The sequence below is a fragment of the Alligator mississippiensis genome, chromosome 5 (genome assembly GCF_030867095.1).
Source record: "Alligator mississippiensis isolate rAllMis1 chromosome 5, rAllMis1, whole genome shotgun sequence".
Lineage (NCBI taxonomy): Eukaryota > Metazoa > Chordata > Crocodylia > Alligatoridae > Alligator > Alligator mississippiensis.
In genome coordinates this window covers 207,246,890-207,267,544 of record NC_081828.1, presented here as the reverse complement: position 1 = coordinate 207,267,544, position 20,655 = coordinate 207,246,890, and the positions used below count along the sequence as shown (strand labels likewise).

Here is a 20,655-nt window from a genome sequence, read left to right as displayed (position 1 = left end):
ATACATGTGCTTGGGTCTAGTTCCTCAGGAGTGACTTTTCTGCACCAGGCATGTTGCAGGAGACAGGGTTTAAAGGTGGTTTGGCTTTAAGCTATTTCTTTCAGTTCCTGATTCTGGATCCATAAGACTGGTGCCAACACGTAATTTAGAGCAGACTCAAAGCTGCTGTTTTAGCTTGCCTCAACTGCCCAGAGCCCCAAGAGAGCCATTGCTGCGGCTGGGATTGCTTGGATTCAGCAGCATCTACCTACATCCCTTTTTTAACAGCTGGGATACAGCGGCAAGTATTATGGGCAGACAATGCCAGTTTGTCCTGCTTAGGAATTTTCCACACTAAGGAGAATTTGAGGGAGCTGGTTAACATGACCTCAGAGATGGCCCACATAATATGTATACAATTTAATTTCCTCAAGGCAGAAAATGTATCTTCATGGAATTTTATTTCCTTGTATGATCCAACGAATGACTAGTGGCTGTGAACAATGTACCTGGCTAGATACTGGTGTATCAGTACATCCGTGAAATAGTATTTCATGATTGTACGTTCATACTTATTGTTTTCTAAAGGAAATAAGTAGTTTTTAAAGACAAACATAGCTTGACAGATCATGGCTAAGCGGGTGCTGCCAGTGGCGATGTATAAGGGTTACATGGGGCTGCATATGCACCCCCTGAGAGCATCAGTGCACCCCCTGACTGACCATGCTCGGGCGACGGGGGGGGGGGCAGGCAGGAACACCAGTGCCCGCCCCCGCCCGGGAAGTGCTGGTTGATCGCTGCAGCCTCTCCCAGAAGAAGCTCCCATGGGATCAGCCACAGGTGGACTGCCCCCCACCCTGGTTGGTGGGACTGGTCGCAGGGGGGGCACGTGCCCCACTACCTTACTAAAGCAGCACCAGTCGCCATGGGTGCAGCAGTTATCTACAAATATTTATGGGGGATAAACATCAACAATGGAGGAGAAAGATTTAGGATGGTACAAAGAACAAAATTAGGAAGGACAAGATAAAAATAAAGAATACAAATAAATGAGGAGTTCTGAATAAACACTAGAGGAATGAAACAGTCCAATGCTGGTGTATTTTCCCCAACAGTCATCTTACATTTTCTTTTCCACCTATCACTATGTGCTGCCTCACATTAAGTTAAATAAATTTCCCTCCAGTCCCGAGCTTCACTTAATTCAATGGGACTATTTCAGTATGCACTCGTGCAAAAGAAAGAATTGGACCGCTGGTGTTTAAACGGATTGCCATAAAATAATGCACCTTTCACATGGAGAGCAATGGTTTCACTAAGGAGTTCTGTTTAACCATTGGCAGCCCGTTATGGTCCACTGAGATGCATGACAGCATGGAATAATTTTCCCAATGGAGGTGGCAGTAACCCTACCAGCTGAAGCATTTAAAACTAGACTGGACAAAATACTGTTTTAGGAAATATATTGCAGAAAACACTCCTGCACTGTTAAGCAATAGATTAGAGGACCTAATAAATCCTTTCCACCTCCAATTTTTGTGATCAGTTTACTGTAGTATAAATCAATGCTGAGTCGCTCATAATAATGTCCTGGCATGCTAATATATTGCCTTAAATCACCTGAATGCTGAACTAGTGAGCTCTTATGCAGTAAAAGAATGGGCTTCTCTTTCCCCAAGCCACATAGCCTTTTTCAGGCAACGTCAGATTCAAAGAACTTTTCAGTTCTCTTCAGCAGAGTTGAGTCCCCTCAATCAAGCAGTCTAATTATAGGGCTCTGATGTGTGGCACAGGTTTTTGGAGGGAGCCAAACTGGAGGGCCTACTGCGCATTGCCTGGTTCCCAGGCTCCCTGCCAACTGAATCATTCGGTATGCAAAACAAGTAATAGCTGTGTTTATGAGTTTACTACAATTTGGCTAAGAAGCAGCAGTAAGATCCCTGGAGAGAAAAGACACTCTTCACCAGGCAGGCGGTCACTGAAATCCCGTCCCCCTGCTCTCTGTTTAGATGCGGAGAACACCGTTTCATCTCTGAGCACATTCCCTGATTCCCGTTGGACAGCCCCACCTGCCCCAGCTCCCGGCCCCTAAAAAAGCTCCGACTCACCAGCTCCTGCTGGGGGCGGGGGGCCGTGATTCCCGCTGGTCCCCAGCTCTGCCATGAGCCCAGAAGCTCCAAGGCCGCTGCAGCAGCTGGTGAGTCCAGATATTTTTTTTTTGTTTTGGGTTTTTTTTTTTTTAAGAGCCAGGAGCTGGGGCACGCGGGGCAGCCATATGGGGGGAGGAGGGGGACTGGGAGAGTGGGGGGGGGTCGGGGTGTGGCAGGGGTCACCCCCATGGTCTCTTCTCCCCTTTTCCAGCTCCCTATCCCCTACCCCCTACTTACCAGCATGGAGTCTGGGTCCAGCTCTCTGTGGCTGTGAGCAGGGACTGCCCAAATTGTCAAAGCTCTCCGAATCAATTTGTACTTTTTAATTGGTCTCCTGATTCAATTCAGATTCGGCCACCGAATCGGGATGAATCTCCTCTGAATTGAATCAGCACCTGCAGCTTTGCACAGCCCTATGAGGAAGCAAAAAGCCTGCTCTTCCCAGTTTCCCTCCCCCTCTCCTGCATGGGCTGTTCATGCACAGGGAATGGCTGCATTCTGGAAGTAGGCTAGGAGTGATGTCCTCAGCAAATATGAACCTTTTTATGATAGCCTGGGCAGTGCACTGTTCATTGCACAAACATTGTAATGCTGCAGAGGAAGGAGCAAGGAGGAAATGCAAAAGAGAACATCAATATTAAACTCGGCATTTGTCTTTGCACTTTAAAACACGGGCAAAGCGGAAACAAGCAAAACATGTTGGCTACTTAATTTATGACCTCTGCATTCCATTTGTGGTTAGTAATGTCACGGTAAAGAAGAGTGAGGTTATCATTCTCCACCTACTACCTGAAGGTCACACACTGCAAACAACAAGAGGCCAAAGTACAAACTGTCTCATAAACTGTATATTGAAAAAATCCAGTTGTGCCTGCCCCATTAAATGTGATGCATACTAATCTGTGGTTACAGGTTTGATCTCTTATCAGCTCACTGCAAGTCTCCAGCTTCCAAACATGACATGCACATGCCTTACGTAAAGAATGTCATGTGCATATGCATAGCTTGTGAGGCTGGAAGGGACCTCGGAAGATCATTGGGTCCAGCCCCCTGCACCAGGCAGGAAAGACAACAGGGGTCACATGACCCCAGCAAGGTGACTGTCCAGTCTCCTCTTGAAGATTTCCAGGGTAGGCGATTGCACCACCTCTGGAGGGAGCTTATTCCACAGTCTGGACACCCTAGCTATGAAGAAGTTTTTCCTAATGTTGAGCCTAAATCTATCTTCCAGGAGTTTGTGGCCATACTCCTGGTTATCCCCAAGGGTGCCCTGGTGAACAGTTGTTCACCAAGCCCTTGATGTATGCCCCAGATGTAGCGGTAAGCCGCTATCACGTCCCCTCTCAGCCTTCTCTTTTTCAGGCTGAAGAGTCCCAGGTCCCTCAGCCTTTCATCGTATGGCTTGCCATGCAAGTCTCTGATCATACAGGTGGCTCTTCTCTGGACTCTCTCAAGCTTTACCATGTCTCTGTTGAAGTGTGGGGCCTAGAACTGGATGCAGTACTCTAGCTGCAGTCTCACAATGCCAAGTAGAGTGGAAGAATCACTTCCTTGGTTTTGCTGGAGATGCACTGATTGATGCATGCCAGGGTATTATTTGCCCTGGTGGCTATGGCATCACACCGCTGGCATATATTCATACTGTGGTCAATTATTAACCCCAGGACCCTTTCATTCATGTTGCTGGTCAGTTTGGCATTGCCAAGCCTGTAGGTGTGTAGGGGGGAGCTTGTCCCCGGATGGAGCACTTTCATAGCCGAGCCTCACACAGCTGTTTGGAGGCACTGAATCTCTTCGTTCAGAAACACAGGGTACATTTACAGACACCTACAATTCACAGACACCTATAATTTTTGACAAGAACTACTACAAAAATGTGTCACTTTCCTTAGTGCCCTCTATACTTTTGTGGTGTGGGGTGAATACTTGGATTGGTGGACAGTGTCTGGATGAACTCCCTCAAAGAAGAATACTGTTCTGTCCCTGGTCAGGAACCAGCTTCCTAAATTTTTTTTTCCTCTCTCCAAACTAGAGAAGATCCTAACCTTCATAGTGCTCTTTCCAAATGGAAACTTTTAGACTGCATCAGCTGTTTGCAGTGTTACTCTTCCCTCTCCCCCTTCTCTTTTTCTAGCAGCTTTAACCCTTCCAAAGTTACTTCCACATACTGGTTCTACATCTTTCGTGAGTGCCGGTGCCCTATTTTTGTACACCACCTAGTACAATGGGGTCCTGTCCCAGGATAAGAATAGTAACACTAACGAGGGGTTTTTCATGTAGTTAAAACACAGGAGTAAAGGTTTGAATGATTAAGGCCTGACTACATGGGAAAGTGGAATCACTGCAAAATACACCGATTTTTACTCCTAATCCTTCCCTTATGGATGTTTCAGATGTTACCTTTTGCACTACCAAGTGAAACATTTCATAAAGAAATGTGATTTTTAGAAGCTGATGATGATACGCTATAGAACGAAGCCCATCTTTTAACTTCCATTTCAGACTGGTCTGCATAGACTTCTCCCCCCCAGCCCGGTTCAGCTACCAGTGCAGCTAGGGGCTTTCCGCAGCCATTACCGTGAAGCATTACTCACCCAATTTATAGATGGGGGTTCAAAGAATGGAAATTGTTAGCCAGAGAAATAGCCAGCTTAATGAGTAGCCCTGCTGCATATGCCTTTTAGGGGCTTGTTTATGGTGTCTGCGTTATGAAAACAAATGTTTTATTAATCTGCAACAGAAGAACTCAAGTCACAGTAAATTAACTCAACAGAAAGTATGCAAGGCAGCGCCCATAAAATTAACGCTGTTGTTCTGCTAATCCTACTGGTAAGCACTGCTATGGGGCTAGAAGTATTCAGTCACTGAAAGATCCAGAAGTACTGTGCCTCTCAGCCTCACCACCATCCCTGAGTTATTACAGCTGTGTCATGCTCCTGATACTCTGGCCTATCAGCAGAGCTCTTCATGGACAGCTATTAAAAACTGAACATCAGCAGTCTGATTCCTCACTGCTTTACATCTCATTTACACCCAGGCAAAGTAAGCAGATAAGACGACTGAATCAAAACAATACATGCAGTTTTATACACCCACTCTGCCCAGGTGTAAATGAATCCATGAGTTGCAAAGCAAAGGCAAACAGGACCTAAACAGTGACTTTCCATCTAGTCTTCCATTTGTGCAGTCACCGTTCCCCACACCAGTCCAATCCCACAAATTAAGGATGTGAACCTTAATTCACATCCCTCAAACGAATGAGGATTTTCATGTATTTTGTTTTGCCGTCTCCCTAATTTCACATTGTTCCAGTATTTAATTATCTTTTTTCAGTCACTAATTAAAAAAAACTCTTGCTCTTTATGACCCCAAGTTGGGAACGTGACTCCCAGCCCTTTGTTCCAACTGCGAGAAAATGCTCCATTCCTAGAGGTATCTTTACAGAAAATCAAACTCACATACAAATCATTCAACCCAGCAGACCCAGTCTTGCAGAAAATGATCTTTCTGGCTTAAAGGTCCCTAAATTTCATAATCTCTAGAGGCAGAAAAGCTAATTCTTCCATCAAGCAGCTAGGAAAAGCCATACCAGGCATTCCACTGTTGTTTTCTGGAAGTCTGGTTCAAGGGGGATGGGATTCTGGTTATAGGACAGAACAGCCCAGGTGTGCCAAGTACCATACAGATCTACAGGAAGATGGTTATCAAAGAATGCAAAATATACACCCCAAATAAGCCACAAAACCACAAATGAGAAAAAGAAACAGACCACCCAGACAAATGATTCATTTTAAGACAGACATATGGCTTGGTAGTTCTTTGGGGTAAAGGTAGTGGGAATGGTGTGCGTGGGTGGGGGGGCAGAATTAAAAATAAGCAAGGGAATGGAAAGAAGGGAGAAAGGAAAGAAAAAATGATGAAGAAAGGGTGGTGAGGTACATGAGGGGCAGGGGATACTATAGCTGTTGGGGAAAGGAGGGAAGTGAATCATAAAAAATGAGGGTTGGAAGGGACCTCAATAGGTCATCTAGTCCAACCCCCTGCTCAGAGCAGGACCATCCCTAACCATATCATCCCAGCCAAAGAGATGGAACCAAGAGCTAGTTTGCAGAGAGGAAAGACTGTCCAGACCTCACTGATGTCTACGGATGTGGAAGTCACTGCTACCAGGAAATCTTGGTCCCTGGGCCCTGCTCACATCCCAGCAGTTCAGTTCTTCCTCCCCTACTTTTCTGGAGTGGAGTCAGAAGACCTGCTGTGGACTGGCACCTTCAAACAATGGTTGTCCCAATCCAGTCAGGCTTCAGGCAGGACCTCACAATCTAGCTGACTGTACAGTGGGGTATCTGCTTCATATATGGATGGATAGTTTCCTCAATTATTGACCTGTAGCAAAAGTTTATAAGTTCTCCTTACCTGCCAGCTGGCTTGAGGGAGTGAAAAGATGGGCAGCTTGAACTATTTTATCCCAGCCTCAGCTGGCATCTCAAGTTAAAATGAAGCATTTTGTGCTGGAACCTATAACCACCAGGAACCCTTATCCTAGATTAAAATACAAAGATGGCAGCACCCAGCTGTCACTTAAGCTACAGGAAGAGCTGCTCCTGGATATTTGGTGAGTTGTCAGCAGAACATGGGGAAGGCCCAGGATACCCTTCATGTAAGAAGTCTGTCCATGGCTTCCTGCTCCAGTTCCCAGCCCCTCCCTGTAGAGAGCCCTACAAAAGTACTCACTATTTTTGAGGTAGCACAGAGAGTTGGTGTCACTGTGGGAGGCTTGGCTGCACTTTGGGGTGGAGGCAGGGAAAACCTCTGCCCTGTGTCTGGAGGAGAACAGTGAATCCGGGCTTCTAGTCTCTCGGGTTCATGTTTATAGGATTCAAGGAGAAATGCAGGCTGCTTGGTCACTTGTGTTGGGGTAGACGGAGAAGAGGAGAGGCCGGAAGCTGCAAAAAAAAAATCAAATCGTTACTGAAGTTCAGTTCAGAACAAGAGCAAAGATCTAAGCTGAGCCATGCTCAGGCTTCCTCTCTGCATTTTTCCTGCCTTTCCCCAACCCCCCCCCCCCCGCCCAAAGCAATATACGTTAAAGAGAATTTATTCAGCTCCTACTCTTCTAGCAGCTCTGAATTGTGTTTACACAGACAGATCTAGCCATATTTATTATCCAAACAGGAACCAGTAAAGCAACTCTTTCCCTCAGGAGAAAATCCACGTATAAAGTTTGTTGATATACCTGCGCACAAACAGCCAGGACCTCATTCCCCTCCCTTATAGGCCAGGGGAAATGAGGCCAGTTATGCCTGTGAAAACTGCACAAAGAGGTGAACAGGTCCACCTGATGTTGCACCCGATGGCACTTGGTCTGCATTTGTCCCACCTTCTGTACTTAGAGATGTGTATGCAGACAGAAGCAGCTCGTTTATAGAAAGGGAGTGAATGAACAGTTTCACACCAGCACCAGAAGTCACTCAAATGTTTCAGAACCTGACAAACATGCCCACAGGCACTCCAGCTCAGCTGCTCCTTGGGGACCCAGTGAAAACACAGAGGTGGAAGGGTCCTTAAGGCTCATGGGGTCCAGCACCCTGCACAGATACAGGATAAACCATCCTAGATGGATCTCTATCCAGCCCAGTGGTTCTCAACCTTGTTAGAACTGAGGCTCCACTCAGAAAATGTCATATTTGAGCTTTTACACATTTTGACTACAGAAAAATAATACAACAATTTTTCTGTTGCCAAGCACTCAAAAAGGCCACAGCAGGTCCAAACAGTTTTGACATTATGGATTCCTTTTTGAAGTCTCTTAGGTTTATCTTATAAGCCATATGTAGGTGTTTGCACACCTAACAGTTCTAATATTGCGTGGCATCCCAAAAGCACCCTTAAAAGAACCTCACGGCACTCCAGGGTGCTGCAACACCCTAGTTGAGAATCACTGATCTAGCCTCTTCTTGAAAACCTCTAATGAAGGAGAGCTTCCCTGGACAGCTTCCCTGGACAGCTTGTTCCACTGTCCTATGATTCTTTGTTAGGATTTTTTTCCTGAGCTACATTCGCTTTGCTCCCGATTCCTTGTCTATGCCAAGAATCTCTTAGCAGAGACTCACTTCCCAGATGTAAAGTGTTGCTTGCATCATCAACAATTACATCACTTATTACACTAGGAACTTTTTTGCCTGACTATGACATAGCCCCACCACGACATCACAGCCTGGACAGGGAAGCCATGGAAGATGCTTTCTATCCCAATTTCCACTAACCTCAAGGCATGCTGAGCACCACTCTGTGCAAGACCCTGCTTCAATACAGCTGGAAGGGACCTCAATAGATCATCGAGTCTGACCCCCTGCATAGGCAGGAAGGAGTGCTGGGTTCAGATGACCCCAGCTAGATGCCTATCTAACCTCCTCATGAAGACCCCCAGGGCAGGGGAGAGCACCACCTCCCTTGGGAACCCAGTCCAGACCTTGGCCACTCGAACTGTGAAGAAGTTCTTCCTAATGTCCAATCTAAATCTGCTCTCTGCTAGCTTGTGGCCATTATTTCTTGTAACCCCCGGGGGCGCCTTGGTGAATAAATACTCACCAATTCCCTTCTGTGCCCCCGTGATGAACTTATAGGCAGCCACAAGGTTGCATCTCAACCTTCTCTTGCAGAGGCTGAAGAGGTCCAGGTGCCCCAGTCTCTCCTCATAGGGCCTGGCCTGCAAGCCCTTAACCATACGAGTGGCCCTTCTCTGGACCCTCTCCAGGTTATCCACATCCCTCTTGAAGTGCGGCGCCCAAAATTGCACGCAGTACTCCAACTGCGGTCTGACCAGTGCCCGATAGAGGGGAAGTATCACCTCTTTGGATCTGTTCGTCATGCATCTGCTGATGCACGATAAAGTGCCATTAGCTTTTCTGATGGCTTTGTCACACTGCCGACTCATGTTCATCTTGGAGTCCACTAGGACTCCAAGATCCCTTTCTGCTTCCGTTCCACCAAGCAGGTCATTCCCTAGGCTGTAGGTGTGCTGGACATTTTTCCTCCCTAGGTGCAGCACTTTGCACTTCTCCTTGTTGAATTGCATTCTGTTGTTTTCTGCCCACTTGTCCAACCTGTCCAGGTCTGCTTGTAGCTGTTCCTTGCCCTCCGGCGTGTCCACTTCTCCCTACAGTTTTGTGTCATCCGCAAACATGGACAGAGTACACTTCACTCCCTCGTCCAAGTCGCTGATGAAGATATTGAAGAGTATCGGTCCAAGGACCGAGCCCTGCGGGACCCCACTGCCCATGCCCTTCCAGGTCGATACCGACCCATCCACCACGACTCTCTGGGTGCGACCCTCCAGCCAATTCGCCACCCACTGGACTGTGTAGTCATCCAAGTCACAGCCTCTTAACTTGTTCACCAGTATGGTGTGGGATACTGTATCGAAGGCCTTCCTGAAGTCTAAGTATACAACATCAACCTCTACTCCTGCGTCCAGGAGTTTTGTAACCTGGTCATAAAAAGAGACTAGATTAGTCAGGCATGATCTGCCTGCTACGAACCCGTTCATGAAGGTTCTGAAGGTTTATGAAGCCCCTGGCAGATGTACAACTAACACTGCTATGGGATCCAATGCATACTCCCAACAACTGTGGTTCCTGCCATGCTACCTGTGCATGGCAGGAGGCATGACTGTGGGATCAGGGATGAGATTCCCATTACACTCTATTACCAGTGTAGGGGGAGCCCAGGTGCCAAGCTGTAGCCTTGAACATGGGGCCCTAGCTTGCCTGGCATAGCTATTCATTCCAGTTTGCCATCTCCCTCTGGGCCTAGCCATACACCCACTCACTCCCTACCACTGGAATGGCCAGCCTAGAGCTGACTCTTCACCCCTTCCAGTATAAGACCCTGACCTGCAAGAGGAAAAGTCTGGCAACAGGGTTCAATCCTGTATCTAGTCTGCTTCACCCTTGGCTCATGCTGCTACTGGCTTCCTGACAGACTTGCAGGATACCTGACCTGGCTTGCCCATGGACCCCAAGTTTTGCTCGACCCTTTGGATACCTGACCCAGCTAGCCTCCTGACCTCGTGCTCTGCTTGACCCTCTGGATCTTTGACTTGGTTCCTCAGACAGATGTCGTGGCTTCTGGATTCCCTGCACTCAGACATGGTAAGCTCCCTCATTGCTAACGATAATATGTCCCCGTGGATCAGAGAGTGATAATTGTGGGTCTGTCCGTATTGCCCATTCTAACCCAGACACTAATGCAAGGCACCCCTGGAGGATGTGGATAAAAAGTGTGACACTGTGAATGTCCTATTGCTTCCAGTGGGGATCGGAGCGCTCAGCATCTAGCAGGATTTAACAGAGACGGTTACTGTTCCTGTTGGATTCTCAGGTTCAGACAAGTTTAGACACGTGGCGCCTAGGAAGGTGTTTTATCATCAGTCTTTTTTACAGACGTGCAAACGTTTCGAGTGCTGAGGGTGCGGGGATGAGCTGTAACTGAGCAAACTGACAAACCACTAAAAGGAAAACAACAAAACAATTTATCTGAGCATCCTGCTGCTGGGATGTGTTCATCCTGAGCCAATGTCCTCAGCACGTCAACAGAAACCACTTCCAAGAGCAACATGCGGTGCCAAAAAGGGCTATTACCAGACACAAGGGAGCCACAGACTTGCGGTCCTGACAAGGCTGGCATATTAACTATAGAGGACAGCTCTAGGACACTGCAAGAGACCATTGAAACAGCACTCTTTATCACCTATGGGAACTATTCTCACTCTGTTATGAGGCTATGACAGCCTGTTAAGAGCACCCAAATGTGAGTCACGAAGTTTTGGGTTTCCCAGTTCTGCCAGAGACTTCCTGCAGACTAAGCAGTATGACCTGCACTTTGAAAAATATCCATTAGTTTTTCAGAGCCTCAGTTTTGGAAGCCAAACATAAGATACCTATGGGTTGATGTACATAGGTAACAGGCACTCATCAATCCAAAGTTAATAAGAATATTTGGTCCTCAGACATCAATTGACATCTCAATTTGCTCATCCACAGCTGAAGTACCCATTAGAGCACACTTTTGCAAGTTTGGGCTGCACGCTCTCTGACTTGGTTTATCAATCTGCAAAGCAGGGATCACAATTCTAACTGAATGGACATGACTAGATTATCTATTAGGCTTTCCCATCTAAATATCCCCTCCCATAGTTTTATAGCGATCTCTCTCTGAATTACACAGATATATAATTCATGCCTGTATGTACATCTCTGTAAGAGCCTCAGATGGAGAATGCTACAGAAATACTAAATATTATTGTGATTGTTATTCAAACAGAATGCTTGCTGCTGTTACAGAGCTCAGCACTGAAAATCCAACATCAGGAACTTTGTAAAAGCCCATCTCATTAAAAATGCATATTTCAGACCTTTTTTTTTTTTTTTTTACCATGCCAAAATCAATTTTGAAACAATAAAATTGTGCAGTAACACAAAATATACTGAACTGGCATCTTAACAGCCATATTTTGAGAAATATCTGAAGGTGTATGTATATGCAGTGGCTGCACTCGCCTAGCACATTTGTTTGTTTGTTACCTTTATATAACGCACATTTTTCTTCTTTATATGAAGAAAAAGATATATATATATCACATGGTTAACAGCAGCTCACATCAGAGAGGAGCATCGTCCAAATGCAGTAAAGAAAGGTTTAACTTCTCTTCTTGAAAAGAAAAGAAAAAAGCCCCTTCACACTTGTAACTAAAAGCTCTCCCAGCCAATTCAGGCAGAACAAATGATGCTATGGAGAAAGTACACTTAAAACAATGAGGCAGTAAGGACCAGCCAACAATTTTAGACACCTCTACAATGAAAGCAAGAAAACTTTCACTGATGCCGGATATGGAAGGGAGAAATCTTTGATATTCTCCCAGAACTTCAATGGTTTTATTAAGGAGATGACCTCATGCCACACAGACTCACTCCCCCCTCACCCTACAGCTTTGTATAATTAAACAATTAAGTGTCTTTATATAGTCAAATCTAAGCAGCTGTTTTTTCTCCAATGAACAGATAAAGTAGTAGTTTTAGTCAACACTAATAAAGAGATAAGAGATTAGACGAAGGCTTGTTGGGTCATCTAGTGAAACATCTGCTGTGCAAGACTGTCTTATACTTTCCACTGCTTCTTCTTGTCCAAATTTAAGGAGTGCAAAAATTGTGCTTTATCCCACCCCATCACTGTAAAACATTGCATCTAATTTCTGACAGCACTGCTTCCTGCTGACAGTTATTAGCACTGATATTTTACTTTAATTTTTAATTTGAATAATATAATGAAGCTGCAGTTACATTACAGTACATCCTCAATATAGCAGAGATGCGAGAGCCTCCTACCACAGTAAAACAATGCTCCATTAAAATTTTGTCATCTACATAACAGGCTGCAGACATCGATGTACAGTTAAAAGTATGCTTTTGATCATGCAAAAGGCAGAGTAGATTTATACCCTTATAGACTATATATGCTTTCGTAAGCAGAGGGCTTACTTCATCAGATGCTGTAAAGGGACTGCAGGGAGCAGAGTTGCTAAACAGAAAGCAGTGATTAGCACACACGCTTGTAATCGTGCCACTATGAGATGCTGCATTTCCCCATATAAAGTATAGGAAGATGTTAGATAAAGCTATTTAGTGAATGTTGACTTTTAAAATAACAATCACGACAACTACCCAAATATAAACCTGTTTTTCATTCTGCTCACCTGAAACACCGGATTTTCAGCACAGGTCTGAGTAAAAAAACAAAAAACACAAAACACTCAAACCCTTACAGAAAGGGCAAAAACGGCATGCTTCAACTTTGGCAGCAATACACTGTTGACTTGTCTGGAACCAAAACACCACCCTTAATTTCAGTAAAATAAAGGCTAGTGGCAGAAAATGTGATCCAGTGCGCGTATACCACGTGGGCCCTGCTAAGGAATGGTTTCTCTGCATTTGAGCAGCCTCAGTTGGGGTCCAGCTGGCACAACCCACGATCAGTAGGACGCAGGCAGATAAAGAGAGTACTGGAAGTAAGAGCAGCCAGGGGCAATATCCTCGGTCAGCTCAGGGTGGAAACAGACATCACCTTTTGTTGCCTTTGTGCCACCATAAAATTTGTGATGACAGCACAAAGGCAACCATTCGTAGCATATCCCCCTGGTGTGCTACAAATAGTGACCACAATGAAGGCGGTATCAATTTGTGCTGCTGTTTAGTGATGCATGTCAGTTTACTTTATGGCCCGAGAGCACGGGCAGTCCAGAGCTGCCTACGCTCTCCAACCCCACTGGCAAATGAATCCAGGTGTTTGAGGGGATTGATCCTGTGCACCCCAGGGATTCTCGTGCACAATTGGGCACCTCAGTGCCTGTGGGTGCCTGCCTGGCTTTCCCTACTTACAGAGATGCCACTCTGAGACGTCCAGAGCATGTCTTGGTAAATGGGAAAAGTTGGGGTTTCCTTGATTACCAAGATGCAACCCTGGGATCCCTGAGGCACGCCTTAGTAAGCAGGAAAAGTTGGGGTTTCCCTGCTTACCAACACATGCCCCCCCAAGGCACACCCCGACTTTCTAGGAAGTGCACCCCTACATTCCCTGCTTACCGAGGTGCATCCCAGAGATCTTGGGGTGAGATCCTTAAGTGGGGAAAGCTGGGTAGGTACCCCCGAGGGCAGGACAATGGGCGATGTGCATTTTGCCCAGTGAAGCAAATCAGCTGTATCTGGACATATCCCAGCACAGCTGATCTGCTTTGTTTAGCGACATCTGTTCCTACCCAGAGATAGTTTGTCTTAGAGATACAGCAATGCGTCTAACATCATTTTCTTTATACAGACCAGCTCCTCACACAATTACTTCCTTTAAAGCCCGGATTTTGAGTAACTCCAAGCCTGTCTCTCCCACTCAGGCATTCCAAACCAACCCTCCAGGGAGATGCGACAGGAAAGAATTAATAAGGCAGCATGGAGCAGCTTCAAACGCTCCTAACCTACTCTCTTAGGTTTCCTCCAACAACTGGGCCTCACCAGTGTGCCAGCTTTATGCCTCATTCATGATGCAAGAGGATATGTCTGTTGCTTTCTGTGAGCAAAGACACTCGTGGCCTGGAGTCTCCTAATGAAGCGTCCTCTCCACCTGACAGCTCCACTACCTACCTATATTTATCAGAGATTATACTCATTCCCTTACAGGTAAAAAGAACAGTGCCTGCACGACACTCTCCAGACCTCTCATGACCTCACGAAGCAGGGATCGGAGGAACAGACAAAGCTGATGTTTTACAACCTCCCTGCTGCCTCTGTACAGAACGGTCAGTTTTGGGTGGCACCTGAATGACACCGCCTATGGGGATCACCTGGCACCACATACTGTCGTCCGCATTTTGCTAACGTGTTTTGTCTTTTCATTTATCTGTTTGCAATCTTATTGATAGGACTGGTGAAAGCTATTACAAGCAGGACTAACTCAGAGCTAGGTTCTCGTATGACAGTGTATCTGATCAGTGATCTGATCAGTGTATCTGATCTCACATACACAAGTTCAGTATGTGATCAGTAAATACAGGCACTGCTGAGAGGTTTTTGTATCCCCAAGTCTATGTATTTGCTTATAATTTTAAGATCAAGCATCTTAAAAGAACACAGGAAAGAAATTCCAATTTGCAGGGGCTTCAAGTGATGAGTTTCCTCTAATTCCTTCCATAAATCAGGACAACACTCTCATTTCATTTGAATTCTCCTGCTAGCAATGAAAACAGAGGAGTAGGCAGGCTATAGCTGATGAATTTTAAGCAGTATCAGGAACCCACACTGAATCTGAGCGGGGCCTATCATTAGTTCATTAGGCTGATTCATTCCTCAGGCAGAACACTATGTCTGCTTTAGCACTTAAGAAAACAGAGCAAATTATGCTAGATTAAGTTTAGTAGAGCTCAGTGCACACATCCACAAGCAGCTGAAGAGTTACTGTGTACACACAGGGTGCATCTATGTGTGTGCTTTACTGTTGACTTGACTAATTAAGCTCTGCAGTAAAACATCACTGATACACATGGACCCATATCAGGATGCAGCAAATTAACTCTGCTGTAGGCTAGTATTGTCCAGGCCAAGTACTATCCCACAGCAGAGTCATTTACTGCACAGAAATGCACGTGTGGACAGTGACTGGGACTGCAGCAGTTTGAGCCAGAGCGGAGCAGCCCCAGGCTGACAGCAGGCTCAGGGGTTAGCCAGAGCGCCCCACAGCTTCAGCACTCTCATGCCATAGCCAGCCCCTCCACCACCTGAAGCATGGGGCTGAGCCCTTGAGCCTGCTGACTAAATGTAAACCTGAGCAACCTGAATAGTTAGTATGTCAAAGATAACATATATTTCTCCCAGGAACTTTTCCTGCCAATCCCAGCATCTTCAGTCGCACACAAATTCAGGATGATTCCCAGGAGCTAGAGCTCTTGGAGGGAAACAGTACAGCCCATAGTTCGGATGAACAAGTTCTCTCCTTGGTGGCGGTCAAGCATTAGAGTCCTTCAGCTTTTTCCCCAAATTATGATAAAGCCACAATAGCTTCAACAGGTCAGCTTCAATGAAGCTGAAACAACTGGGTGGGCATGCGTGTGGCTGGTAAAGTGTTTTACAGGGTGTTGCTTAGCACTGGTGGGTTGGCACAGATGGGTAAATGGACTAGGCTAAAGCAGCGCAATTAGGCAGTGGCAGAACTGGAAAGAACCTAGTAGTCCAGAGCCCCATTCCCCTTGGCGGTAACTCTTCCTTTGTCAATGGAGTATTTGCTTTGGTCTCTTCCAGAGCTATGTGATAAGAGGAGCCATCGCCCTTCCTTACAGGGGAACCATCTCCCCCTTCTGAACAAAGGGAGAGTAAAAGGGTGCTCCGTGCTCAGCTGTACCATCACTTCAGACTCAGAGACATCATCTCCTCTGAAGGGCAGCCAGATATACAGGCCAGCCTAGAGGAGAGGACTCCACCCTGCCTGGGCCAGTCTAGAGCCAAAGTTAAATTGCATTAAGGATTGATTTGCTAAACTACCCATAGGAATCTCTCTGCTTTAACAAATGAAAGCAAATATGACTCTCAGGCTAATAAAATGTTTGATGCTACTTTCCAAGGCTCATAAGGAAAACACCTGTTTTCATCAGCTCCTGTATCCTCATGCAGCTCCTGGCTCAAAAGACATAAAACTACCACGTTTCAAAACCCATTCTAGCCTGTGCTCTTATTTAGCATTGAATCTGCATGCTGTGGCTATCAGGGTATTTTGCCTTGTAAAAGCAGACACACTTGTGTGTCAACAGTTGAAATGTAGGCAATTCTGGTCCTCACAGGTTCTTCCACCACCCCCATTTCCTTGGGATGGGACAGGCACGTAACAGCCGCTGCTCCTAAAGTTGAGACGAGCAGAATGTTGTTCTAACACTTCAGTAAGTGAACGATCTAAGTCCCTCTCCATATGATGAATGTTATCCCCCGTTAGGAGAACCTGTTTGGTTACATCAGCGGGTGCTGCAAGACCCTGTCAAGGGTGCTGTGGTGCCAGTGCTGCCACTGCTGACTTTAGCTTCTCCAAACCCTGCTTTCTCAATTACAAGCAGCCAATGGGGGACAGGACAGGGAGTGAAGCAGAGCAGGGAAGGGAGGAGAACAAAACCTGATGCGGGCAGGAGCACCTGTTCCTGCTCCAGCTGCTTCCCTGTCTGGCCCCACATGCCCCTCCTGGAAGCAGAGGTGCACAGGGTGGTTCCAACCGGCAGCGGCAGCCTGGAAATGGAGTAGGCAAGATGAGACTTTGCACTGGTCTACAACTGAGGTTCTGCCAGATTCAGGAAAGTTATGGAGGATGCCCCATATTTAAAGGCTGAGAATCACTGGGTTCCAGGAACACTTTCCTATGGCCCGATCCTGTAAAGCAGGGGTGTCAAACGTCCAGCCCACAGGCTGGATCTGGCCTGCTAGGCTACCAGATATTGAAGGGTGGAGCTAGAGCAGGGGTGGGCAAAATGTGGCCCAGGGGCCAGAGGCAGCCTGCCAGGCCATTCTGTCCGGCCCACAGGGCCCCTAAAAAATGTAGAAAATTAATATTAATCTGCCCTGGGCTGCCTGTCATGCAGCCCTCAATGGCTCTCTGAAACTCAGTAAGCGGCCCTCTGCCCAAAATAATTACCCGCCCCCGAGCTAGTAGGTAAGGCCTGCTACAGAATTCAGGGCCTCGATGGATATGGCTTATGGGGAAGGGGGCAAGCGAAAGCTGTGAAGATATAGCCAACACTTGCCCTGTGGTCGCCGGACTCCCAGCACTACCCTCCCTGCCACCCAGAGTCCCACCAATGCCCCTGAACCTCTGCCACTGTCAGAGCACTGCTGCCATAGCTTGGCCCCATCACCTTGTAGGTCTGGTTCACTGAATCAGAAGCCACTTTAGCAAAGAGGTTTCTTTATTCATGCCAACAGCACCCAGACAGCCAATAAGACTCCTTTTTTGGCTCTCTCTCAAACTCCTCCCAATCCTCAAAGGCCCTGCTGCCACTTGACCTCTACCACTGCTGCTCCCAGGCCCTGCCACTACCAGTGAACCCTCACTACTACAGCAGGACCTGCTGCAGCTGCTGCTGGCCCTGTGGATCTGGCTGGGAAAGAGACCTGATATATCCAGATGCAGCCCAAGACCTGGGGGAAGTTTGATAACAATGGGAACGTAATAAAGCCTTACCCTCCCATTGACTTATGCACTGCTGAGGATCAAAGCCTTAATCTCACATTTGGAAACTATATTTAATATGCTTGGCAACACCAACATTATGACACTGTAGTGTTTGTCCTGGTAAACATGAGGTATGGAGAAGTAAGAGATGTGCTGCATTATTACTTTATTCATACTGGTGATGCAACATCATTGGACCAGACATTGTATACAAATCCCTAACTGTTGATTCCCAAAACAGGTGCTCTGTTCCCACCTTTGTAATGGCCTGAGATCTCACGGGGGCCAGAGGAAATGCTACAAAGGACACATTGAGGGCATAACTCAAGAAAATGGATGCAAACATCAAGAGCTAGGAGAAGCTGGCTCCCAATTGAATCCAATGACATTGCAACCTCAACCAAGCAGCAGCCAGTTTGAGGTAAAGCGTTTCACCCTTGAAGTAACGAAGAGAGAACAGAGAAAGAAAAAGGAGAAGAATCCCAGCTGGTAGCCTACTTTCCCCTGCAGAAAGACCTGCAACTTCTGCATATGGATCCGTGGCTCGGGGATTGGAATCTGCTTCCCCTCTGTGTGAGCACATGGCTGCATGTTACAGCACTTGAATGAGTACGAAACATATCATACTAGAGAAGAAGTCTATTCAGTTAAAAGAGTGTGATGCGGATATGTAGGATGCATTTCCACTCCAGAGCTAACTCTAGTTATCTGAACTCAAGTTAAGTTGGCTCAAGTGAACAGCTGTATTTCCAAATAACCCAGAATGACTTAGCATGTCTCATTGGTTACTACATTGAGCTTTTGGTTACAGCTCCTCTGGCCAAAAGCATCGCTGCCTTCATGGGAAGGTTTTCTGTGCGTGTGCAGGGCATGAGTTAAGCCCAACACCCAGGTCATAACTCAAGCTAATTCTGTAGTAAAGACAAGGGCTGAAATATTTCAACTCCCTTTTTCTCCAAATACGTGGGGCATTTGATCTACAACTGGCTAGTGCCTCAGATTTGCCACTGGCACCTCTGCGTCGCTATTTTATCTTACTACCATTCTGACTTTCATGGGTGTAGCTGACTACGCAGGTGAAGGGCAGCAGTGAATCAGGAGTCCTGTCTCAGTGCAGCTTGAGACTGGCCCCTTCAGCAAGGTCTTTCACATGCACAGAGTCATAGTATAGCACTTAAACAAGCCACTGCTACCAGCATCAGTCTGGCTGCTCCTTTCAAGTTATTCACTTCAGAAGAGACATGGGTCATCTTTGCAGGTTCCATGCTTCCCTTCACTTTCCAAACTAGTTGAGTGATGAGCATGAGTTCACACATACAAGTCAGCCACGTGCAGTCCTGAGCCCTTAGCAAAGTCATGCCAACCGCTCAGACAAAAAACCCCAGCCTCCGACCGACTCCCCAGTCTGGCACTAACCCAGGCGCAGCCTTGCATCACATGGCAGAGATTCACATGCTCTCCTGTACTGTGTGCTGGTTACAGCTGGCTGCTGAGAGGAACACTGCCTACAGCAGCTCTGCTTTATTTATTTAATATACCACCTGGCACTTAAACTCTCGCTGGGTACTTTGTGTTCAGCATCGGAGGCTTTAATGAAATATGTGCCATACAGCAGAGCCTGATTTCACATTCCATCACTGACCTCATGTTTTCAGTCTTTTCACTGCTGTTTTAATGAGTGTGCGGGAGATACTCCCATGTGTGCTGAGAGGTGCAAAACCAGGAGAAGCAACCCAAAGCAAAAGCAAAGATGCATGTGCTCCCTCCAGGGTTAATGTTATGGGAAGGGAGCTTCCAGTCCCACAGGTGGTTCAGTGTTTGGAAATTCTGCTGGCAAAGACTCCAAGATTTAATTTATATCCTGAATATAACAGTGGCGATGCTGCCAACTGTTCCAGGTGCCAGGAGAGTAGAGACTGCTGCTGCTTTCTGCAACTGAAACCTCTCCCTGACTCACTCATGATCACCATCCCAGGGCCCAGCTGAGGCAGGCACAAGTGTCATAAACCAAAGTAATTACTATTCTTGTCTAACACTTGTTTTTTGGTAGCACCCACATGTGCAAAGTGCTTCATGAACAGGAGAGACCACACAGTCCCTGCCTGAAGCAACCTGCAGTCTGAAGGAACCAGGAAAAGCATGGGGAGAAGGAAACTGCATAGAGAACAGGTAACATGGCTGTCTCCTCTAGCACAATATTAAGAAAGATTGCTAGTCTAACTACTAACTTTCTTCAAGCAGATACTTTTGAAGGTTTCAAAAAAAATGTTCAATCTGTTGCTTCTTTTGTGGCCTGCTATCTGCTGTCACAGCAGAGTAGAATATGGATGGAAGGAAGACACACACGATCATTTGAAATATCTGGCTTTATCATTTTGCATCAGACCCATCTCTTTGCAAAGATATTTTTGATGGTAAAGGAGACCTGCCATAATAGAGCTCCAAATTATATGAAAACAATGCTGACAATTTTAATCCCAACACACAAAGGTCCACTGAAAGTACTGAAGATTTGCAAAGTATACCTAGTATCTATATAATCCAGGCCACAGAATAATAATGCACATAAAAACCACGCTGATAGCGACCTGGCATGAAAACTCAGTAGCCAGTGCAGACAGAAGGGTGCCCCCACCTCTTGATGCATGTCACCAGTGCTGCCAAGGAGCTGCGTATGTGCTTCCAATCAGAGGCAGGACCAGAGCAGGGGGGCTGGAGTCTTGGGAGCTGGTCGTGACTGCAAGCGACCTGCACTGTGAATCCACAGAAGTTCCCA

At 46.4% G+C, this 20,655-nt stretch overlaps 1 protein-coding gene and 1 long non-coding RNA gene across 7 annotated transcripts in view; one reads left to right on the top strand and one right to left on the bottom strand.

The window, feature by feature from the left end:
- Positions 1-20,655, bottom strand: part of PRKAG2 (protein kinase AMP-activated non-catalytic subunit gamma 2) — a 339,594-nt gene that overhangs the window by 114,828 nt on the left and 204,111 nt on the right. For 3 of the 4 annotated variants that reach the window (XM_019499071.2, XM_014608994.3, XM_014608997.3), the window contains one exon: positions 6,864-7,075. In XM_019499071.2, coding sequence (XP_019354616.1) covers positions 6,864-7,075 — 212 coding nt within the window. Of the gene's footprint in view, positions 1-6,863; positions 7,076-20,655 lie in introns of those variants that run through there. The other variant, XM_059729216.1, reaches the window with a different exon arrangement.
- On the top strand, positions 1,932-18,861 carry LOC109286072 (uncharacterized). Of its 3 annotated transcripts, none has more exons than XR_002093994.2 (4): positions 1,932-2,176; positions 10,113-10,282; positions 14,357-14,475; positions 18,121-18,861. It is a non-coding gene; the product is annotated as an uncharacterized LOC109286072 (long non-coding RNA). The 3 variants fall into 3 exon arrangements; XR_009462725.1 differs by lacking the exon at positions 18,121-18,861 and adding an exon at positions 15,971-16,380; XR_009462724.1 differs by lacking the exon at positions 18,121-18,861 and having other exon boundaries at positions 14,357-16,380.